Source organism: Trichophyton verrucosum (assembly GCF_000151505.1).
Source record: "Trichophyton verrucosum HKI 0517 chromosome Unknown contig00814_1.f1.exp, whole genome shotgun sequence".
Taxonomy (NCBI): domain Eukaryota; kingdom Fungi; phylum Ascomycota; class Eurotiomycetes; order Onygenales; family Arthrodermataceae; genus Trichophyton; species Trichophyton verrucosum.
The window spans coordinates 82,712-91,853 of NW_003315245.1; the positions used below are offsets into that span (position 1 = coordinate 82,712).

The following is a 9,142-nucleotide window of genomic DNA, read 5'->3' on the forward strand; positions in this document are numbered from 1 at the left end:
TTATTTCTTGCCTTGACTGACGTAGCTATACCTTTAGCAATGACCAGTGTAAGGGTTTATTCGCATCGTAAAATGTAGTAGCAAACAGCCCATCAGCAACATGCTATCATACCACAGCGGCATGTCTAAGCTACCCGGGTATCGCCGACTCCCGCTTCAAATGACTTGCATGAGAGCAGAGTTGGTAGGGAGAACATGGTGAGAGGCCTGGATGAAGCAACCAGATGACCTGGTCAAGTAACGTCGACTGGGATGGTGTAGAGAAACAAGGAGGCCGGGATATCAGCACAACTGACTGACTTAGTTGGCCAGAGCATAGTCAAACTGATGGGATAACCGGCACGCCACCATCACCAGCGAGGCCGGGGTATATCGATAGTTTACGCAGCCATAAGGCCGCACGGATGGATTCCTAATCATGTAGCTGTATATAGCATGTGCAGCTAACTAACTCCCTCCCTGGATCGCCGTCCAGATGGCCTGGGCGTGCAAGGAGGCGAGAGTGGTGATAGCCTGGCGGTGGCAGGTCACCCCTGGGCCGCGCATGACCTTGCATTCCACTCGATCACCAGCAGTTTACGTACCGTGGAAATCACAGGCAGCCTCGGTGTAGCGTGCGAGGTGAACTAGTCAGCAATCAGCCAGTCAGTCAGTTCTATATGTCGACGAAAACGGCTAGGGGTGCAACTAGTTACAGGTAGTCTGTGTGGAAGAGAAGGTCGAGCTGTCCTTTCGTCCCTCATCGAACACCCAAAGCTGACGGCCATGGCAGTCACGTCCTTGAATTCAGTTTAATTCTAAGGAGTCTCCCTAGGTCATGCAAAATGACACATCGTTCCATCTGAGAGTTTTACACGGCTCTATGCGCACCCTTGGATATCGTCGTGCCGTCTGCCGCAAGTCGAACAGTGAGTATCTCGGTTAGTTAACTACAGCGAGAGAAGAGAGCAAGCGCAAAATGCCCCAAGGACGGCAGAGAAAGGGATTTGATAGAGACTTGGCGCCAAGATAGCTTTAACCAATCTTAGCAACGGGCTAAACGAGCTAATTTTGAGATTAGCGCGATCGCGTTAACTAGTTGACTAACGACGGAGGAAACCCTAACTAAGGCTAACCTTAAGCTGGAGGCTTGGGAGAATACCAACGTCGACCATGTATCAGCTAACTTACTGGTAGTTGTCAACCGCATACGTCAAGTATCGTTATGCATCGTTTACTGTTTTACACAGAGCCTATCAGTCTATAGAAGATGGACGAATATCAGAAGATTAGCGCAGGAAGTGAAGACGTGAAACTCAAGCCGTTAGCTATCTACTCTATCTAGAGGGTATACACTCAGTTTTGCGAATTGTAATACTCGTTCAACTTCGATCGAGGGCTCAATGCAAAATGTCAAATTTTTAATGAGAGACTTTGCTAGTTGTAATGACTGACTATAAATAAACCTCTATGCCAAATGTATGGCTTGACATAAACCCAGCATGCGAAAAAATAATAATAATAATAATAATAATCTCAACCACAGATCTCCATTCTCTAATACGGCTTATCATATAGTCAGATCACATTATATCCACATCCAGGTCATTGATGAGTCCAGGAAGATATCCGTTCTCTAAGCCTTGATCTCTTGAGCGCGCTGCTGGGCACCTTCCTTCTCGATTTCAAATGCTCCAAACTCGGTTGGCAACTCCTGGAAGCCCTTTCCTTCGATTGCCATGCTATAGAGCGTATTGATCATGTCTTTCTCCATACCACCGAGGGCATACTTGTGTCCGTCGTTCAGGACAAGGGCGTGAGGTGCCATCTCGCCGGTGCATTCCATATCCTTCTCGCTCGCAGCCTTGAACCCAGGAGCAGTCCAGCTGCTGCCAGCATATTCGGCGCCACCGGCCAGCTTAGGCAGACACTTGTGGTCCGTATTTCCGACATTCTGCTGCTTCTGGCGCGAACCGCAGATACCGCCGTCACGAGTGTTTTGATAACCGTTCATATAAGAGTGTTGGGGCAACTGGGAGAAGGCAACAGTGACTGCACCCTTAATCTTGTCATGGAGGGCGCTAGCGCAAATTCGTTGGGCAATGTTGGGGTAATCGAGATAGCCACCCTTGCAGTTATCTCCGAAGTGGTTTCTGATGTTTGCGCCAGCAACGACGGTGGCAAGGGCGATATATGCAAAGACCTTCATTTTGAATTGAGGAAGGAATTGGTCAAGAGTAAATAAGTAAAGGGAAAATAGTTTGGGTTTGATTGATTGATCGCGTTCTAAGGTCTCTTTGGTGTAGTTTCTTTGGTTTGTTCTGATTCTGTTCTTCTGGCTTTGGGGTTGGGAGGCTGCCTTTATACCTTTTTGCTTCCCATCATTACCGCCTCAATTCACCGGTTAACATGACCTTATCCCCATACTAACCACTTGACTGGGCTGAAATCCTTCATGATGGAAGATCTGACATCAATGCCTCAATGGATCTCAGCCGTGCCAAGTACATGACATCCCCGCTACTTCTCGAGCACAGAGGGCTGGTTTGACTTGTTGATGAGCTCTGGGTATCTTCAAAATGCGGTCAAATGATGTTACTGTAGCTTTTACGTCGACAGAATCCGGCCAGATAGAAATATGTCCTTGAGTCTCGATGCAGGTCGATTCCGGGACAGAAGCCAGAGTCGTTACACGCCCTTGATCCAACCGGGAAACCATCGGTTGGAGACTAGGAGGTCCGAATTCCATGGTACGCAGGTGAACAGTAGCTACCAAATGATGCAACCGCACGGGGCGCAGTTCTCGAAGGATGCCAGCCTCCATAAGTACTGTTGCTTTGAATTCCGGTACCCCGTGTATCAGCCTGAGGATGAAGTCGCAGAATATTCAAACCAAGTGAGATAGTTATGGAGAAGAGTAGCAGTAATCGACTAGCATCATGATACCCATTGGATGGTATCCCACTTAGAAGGATTACATTTGCTGCATAGCTGGCTATAATCTCAGCTTTGTCACGACGATCTTCCTCCACGACTCAGACACCTGTGGAGAAGTCACAGCCTCTTGCTGTGGTCCCGATAACTAGCCAGAAAACGTCAGAAAGATCGTCGATGGAAGTAAATACGAGACCAAATGCAACACGAAGATGTCTGAGGAACTCTCCCATCACGATGATGGAGAAAGACAGTGTTGGTGGACACAAGGTCAGGCATTGCGGGAGACTGTGTTGGAGCGGGAGATGGAAGTGACGAGCTCGTCCCCAAACCCATCACATGAAGCCTACTGTGTAACTATAATAGGGACCAAAGGGCATTTTCAGGATGATCGAGCAGTCCCTGAAAATTCGATGGATTTGTACTCCGTGCTTCGTATATTTATCTCCTTGCGCAAGGCCTCAGCCTCCAAGTCGCAAGGCCATCTTAGCCCTGCAGCTCTGACCCGCTAACGAGCCTGCGAATCAAGCTGATGCATATTTTTGATGATAAGAGGATATAATTCACCTTTTATTGGTCAATTAATAAAATTCATATAAACTAGTTAACTTAGCCAGCCAATCAACCTCCACCCCCCAACATCAAGACCAATCATATTGTTTAAAAACTTAAAATAAGTCTACTAAGCTGAATCTAATATCTTCTCTATGCTTTTCATCGTCACTTTTACACGGGCTACTCGCGATCCACCACCCCCGGTATAATCAAATTGTTTCTGACAATATAAAGCGTCAAGGAGACCTCCCAGATCCCTGTTGTTTAAGAGGCCGTTTCTTGAGTTATGTGTGTCCACTTCTGTTGCACCAATACCGATGATATTCTCAATCTTCACCAAAACCATGGAGCTAACATGAAGAAGACACTTGATTTGCAGGTCGTTATGGCCATCCAGGCGGAATCCTCCTAGGGAGAATTCGGGGAGAATGCTCGCTAAGTTCAGGTCAAGGCTGTATGAACCGTCCGTAAGCATTCCAAGAACCGCCGTAAATATCGAATCGAAGCCTTCAAGGATGCACGTGTAGCAGGAAAGGACCAAGAGATGAGCTGAAAAACTAAATGGAGACGGGCCATTTAATCTCTGTCCTGAGAACCCTCTAGTCTGTCTGTGGGTATTTGGAGTAGATGGCAGACATATGGATGTGTCGCTATCGGGCTCGCTATAGAATCGAGAGGCATTCTGGGAGCTCTGTTGTTCCAGTAGCTCAGTCATAGAGGTATGAGATAATTTTGTATGATCCGTATGAGCTGATTTAAGATGTTGTAATATGTCTAGAAATTCTTGACAGTTGCCTAAGATGCTACCAATGAACTTCGAAAGGGCAGACGGGGGTGGGCCTTCCAGTAATTCTAGCGGAGGCCCGGACTGAAGCTTGTTCATAGTCAAGTCTCTTATGAGGCGCGCATTAAGCTCTGAAAGCTGCATCGTACAGCTCCCTATCAGGTCTAATTCAGCAATAGGATAAGCCCCTTGCGCGCTGCTACCATGGAGTCCATCAGATGGGTTAAGCGTGCGGTCCCGTCTCTGGGCGAAGGTGTTGTTGCATCCGTCACTGGAACCGTAGACCTGGGCTGTGGGCGTCGAATAGGCTGGCGGTGCTTGGGCTGTTCTGTTGAGCACGAAGTTGATATCCTGCTGGCTAATAGGCGCATTCGGCACCTGGGTTACGCCGCCGCTACTACCAAGATGAGGAGATCGCTCTGGGGCATCGTCATGCGCGGCGTATTGAGAAGTTGTTTCCATAGCGAGCAAGTCCGCAATATCGAAATCCAACCCCATCCTGGGCGAGCATACTGGCTCGCAAGATGGTTCAAGAGTCCCTTGGTTTCGCGAATGTATAGTGGTGTAGCAAGGCACATTTGCTTTGTTGCATCTTTCACAGGGAGTGTGTTTGGCTGCACTGCTATTCGGTATGGAGCCTTCCACCGCTACGCTCATGATCCTCACACACCGTAGCTTTTGGCTGCGGCAGCGATCACAGGCACTACGCTTTCTGGAGTCATGATTTTCCATCGGCAGATATGGGGTATGAAGTTGCACTGCCTCTTGGAACGCTATAACTAAGTTAAGTTTAGAGGCGGTGTCGTTAAGAAGGTTTCCGTATGTTGATCTTAGTCTTCGCAATAATACGGAGGCTTGTGCTGGTTCGTGAGTGTCGAGAGTTTTAACCAAATATGGGGATGGACATCGTAGTTAAGAGTTAATACGAGTCTCACTGCAACCAACCAACCACCTCACTGCTAACGACTGAGCTATTATTAGTTACTAGTTAACTAACTAGGTGATTCAATTTTTGCATGGTCAACTGAACTCTACGTAAAACATTAACGAGCCAAAACACCCTGCGACAACCTAACTATCCGTATAATATGCCGCCAAAGATCTTAACGTGGCTCTCTGCGGCCGATTTAGGGACATCTCCTTTTTAGCCCAGTGGCTTGATATATATACAGTTAGTTCAAATTCCATCCGTCATCTTGTATCAGGAGCCGCAAGTGTACTCCGTTGACGTAATAACTTGCCATACACCCAGATAAGGGCTACACCAGGGAGCCCAATGCCCAATGCACAAAATCCAAGGAGGCTCCCGGTCCATCCGTAGCCTATCGTTTCAAACCTATGCATTTATCAGCAAGTATATCGCAGCATGTAGAGGGAAAACATACACATATGGAGCAAAGAGTGGAAACCCAAATGCCGTCAGGCTTCTCAGTGTCCCAACTGCGGCCAGCGCGCTTGCGGAGAACTTTCCATACGTGTCAATCATGTATGCATTTGCAGAGACACCGCATATAACAGCTCCAGCGCAGAAAAGGCCACTACCAATATCAGGCATTACCCAGTGCAGCTTGTGCTGGGCGCTCCAGCCATACCAAAATAAACCTCCAGCTATTAGTAAGGTCGCCGGTGCCATAAATGGTACGCGAAACTCTGGCAAAGGTACCCCGTTATTTTTCGCCTTAAGGAATGCGAATATCCGGTCATTGACAAGAGTAAAGCCTTCGGCTGCAATAACCATGCCAATACCCATAGCGATATAATGCAAACCAACCATCCCTTCTGTCTGATGATATATGTTGGTGTATAGATCTGGGAACGTAGTATACAGTGTATAGATAATGCCATACAAAAATGCATTATATACGGCAAATGCCTGAACAATTGGTTGGGTTGTGAAAAGGAGGACTGCGCGTCCAAGATTAGCCTTTAGACGAATAGGCAATTCCTTCAATATATCCTTGGTTGAAGAGCGTAGTTGTTGATTCGGAGAGGCCAGCTGTACTGAACGCCTCTGCTTTTTGCGTAGAAGCACAGGGGCATAAGTCTCCTCGAGGAGATAGAGACCCAGAATCTGAATAACTGCATCTGACAATGAGCTTATATAGAAAGCCCAACGCCATGATATGTGCTGAGAAATTAGTCCGCCGAGAATTGGCCCAAATATTGGGGAAAGTAGGGGGATAACACTGTATATCGCAACTGCTTTACCGCGTTCCTCAGCGGTAAACAGGTCACCCAAAGTTCCGCCACCAATCTATTGATAAGTGATAATTAGCTGATATCGCGCATATATATATATATATATATCAAGCCAGGACAAAAAGGAACATACGCCCAGTGTAGCGCTTCCAAAAAACCCTGCAAGGAATCTAAAAGCAAACATGGCTGACTTTGATCGAGCAGCACCACAGGCAGTGTTGAAGACAAGATATAGGAAATTCCACGATTGTATTACTGGCACCCGTCCGTAGATTTCCGATAAAGGGCTTGCAAGCAAAGGCCCAAAGGCATAAGGAAGCACAAATATAGAAAGCACTAATGCTTGTTCTGCAGGCCTGGTGATTGACAAGTCCCTAGCAATACTCGGTAAACTAGGCCCAACAATCGTTGAGGAAAGGGGGCTCATAAGAACAAAGGACGATATGCCGAGCATTGCTTTCCATTTTCGAAGCATTGGCCATTTTTTGGGGTTCTCATGATCATCGAGGTTACCGAACTCAGCCTATGAACGATTAGTACTTGGTAAGTAAATAACTACAAATTATATATAATGATATTTAGGATGAGTTGAAAGAGAAGGGTTTACAGGCGCTGCACTCCCTTCGTTAGGTATCTCCAACTTCTCATCCATAGGGTTCGCAGAGGCAGACGCCATGGGTTATTTTGTTATCGATAATCCCGTACGGTGGACCTGGAGGAGGGAGGTTGCTATGAAGGATGGCGAGTACGGAATAAAGCTGAGAGATTTGGATTGCGACACTGAATCTACATGCAGCACTGCGTAGCCTTCTCTTCTTTAGAATCGTGTCAGATCATCATGGAAAACATAAGGGAGAAGGGACCACCTCGATGCAGGACTGGATATGTAGAAACAGCGTGGGTCTTATTATTACCCTATCATATTTAGATTAAACTTTCCCTATTGGTCGTTGGATCGAGATGACCACCGTTAGCGCACCGTTAGTGCCTCCATACTTCCGTTAGCCTCCGAGTCTAACGGACGTCACTGGAGATGAATGGCGGAAGCGTGCTGCAGCAGCCGAATAAGCACAGGGAGAGGCAATAAACCAGCGTAGAATCAATCGAAATGCTGTAGGCCGGAAGGACCAGCGTTCGTACTACGGTTATTTATCAGCATAAAGTAGAGAGATGTTTCGCGGGCAGGCGCCTGGGCGGGGTGAGGCAGGGGGGGTTGGCGACGCCGGATATCGCTGTATCCGATGACGCTGGCCGAAAGCCAACAGTTAGTGCTCGCATGATGTTGGGTTGGTTATCCACTCACCTATTGTACAACAGGCCGTTGTCTCATGCACAAGATCCCAGCAACTGGTTTTACAAAGTAACCAGTCAACTGAGGTCAAAAGAAGGAGATTGATATTGAGCTATTGGATATGCGAGGCAAAGGAAAGCAGAATGACTAATGTATCCACGTGACAAAGCTAACCAGTTGTGTAACTAGTTAGTTAGTAAGAAGCTCTCCTTGGCGGCAAAAGCCTCCCGCCAACCGCCGAGCTTAACCTTACATGGAACCTACAAATATTCCAGCCTCTTGGATGCGGCATTTCTTCCGCTCAAACATGACTCCCCAAAATACCGTTATAGATCCAGCTATACGTGTAAAATATCAACTCAACAGGAGATACGGAGTAAATGATGATCTGTATCAGCCTCTATTCGTTACTAGTGGAAATTTCAGGCTGTAACAAGTAAAAATAAGCCGACTAAATAACTAATCAACCAGCGAGGGCGATGAGGTTGTCTAATTACATTAACTAGGTAGCTAATTCTTTTCTCTAATAACCTGATGGAAGAGCTAAAATAAGCAAGCGACTGCATCTGGGCAGATCTGGTAATGCACCACAGTGCTCTGCCACCAGTCATGTTGGTCATCGTTTGCAAAATCAAGGATTTCGCCCAGAAGCTGGAATGGGGTGGAGGGTGGTCTTAGTTGTAGTAGAGGGACTATATCACCGGCAATCAGAGGAAATCACACGACAGAAAGAAGCTTATATAGGATGAATGTTGGAGCATTTGAATTCTCCAGCTAACTGGGAATGAAGAGTATATATACTCTCCAGAGGGTCAACATTAATTATATGGTCGATAAATTATTCGGTGGAAAGCAAAGAGCTGACACCCGATGTCACGAAGCAGATGCTAATAAAATCCTTGATTTTGGTATGTCAGCACGGGCACTGCTCAACTATCGGAGGTGGAGAGATTTCATACATACACCCTGTTATCTCATCGGGTATTGGGTGTATTCTATAGCATTATGTCAACACATGCACAATGCATAGCTAGCCCTCTGAGCATATTGCTTTTCTTTAAACCGAAACATCCGGAGACGGTGAACTAAGTAACAAGACCACCGGGTCAGAATTCTTACCAGAACAAGGTGCCTAGGTTAATGTACCTTTGGCCTGAACCCTGTCGCCGTAGTCCAGCCGGACCTCCGTTTGATTCAAACTGTGGATCTCCGTTAGACTGTCTATTAGCCTCAAGGCTGTAGTTATTGATTGCGGCTGAATGCGAGCCATACCTGTTCCCTACGGCTCTCACAGTTTGTGAAATCGGCCCCAGCTCCAGCTCGTTGGTACATGGTGAAGATACAAGCATGGTAAATGAGTCTTGTCGGCCTGGTTGAATGACAGGTTAACTAGTTAGTGA

The 9,142-nt window shown here is 46.9% G+C and overlaps 3 protein-coding genes across 3 annotated transcripts; all 3 read right to left on the reverse strand.

Moving 5' to 3' along the window:
* Nucleotides 1-1,615: 1,615 nt before the first annotated feature.
* TRV_06842 (uncharacterized protein) lies at nt 1,616-2,188 on the reverse strand (the record flags this gene model as incomplete). Its single annotated transcript, XM_003019112.1, has 1 exon — nt 1,616-2,188. One exon carries the CDS (start codon nt 2,186-2,188, stop codon nt 1,616-1,618), a length of 573 nt encoding a protein of 190 aa, XP_003019158.1.
* A 1,407-nt stretch (nt 2,189-3,595) lies between these two features.
* TRV_06843 (C6 finger domain protein, putative) lies at nt 3,596-4,750 on the reverse strand (the record flags this gene model as incomplete). Its single annotated transcript, XM_003019113.1, has 1 exon — nt 3,596-4,750. One exon carries the CDS (start codon nt 4,748-4,750, stop codon nt 3,596-3,598), a length of 1,155 nt encoding a protein of 384 aa, XP_003019159.1.
* Nucleotides 4,751-5,588: 838 nt separating this feature from the next.
* TRV_06844 (MFS multidrug transporter, putative) lies at nt 5,589-6,974 on the reverse strand (the record flags this gene model as incomplete). Its single annotated transcript, XM_003019114.1, has 2 exons — nt 5,589-6,506; nt 6,585-6,974. Coding segments are annotated over 2 exons (1,308 nt in total), but the record flags the coding sequence as incomplete, so codon positions are not given.
* Nucleotides 6,975-9,142: the final 2,168 nt, after the last annotated feature.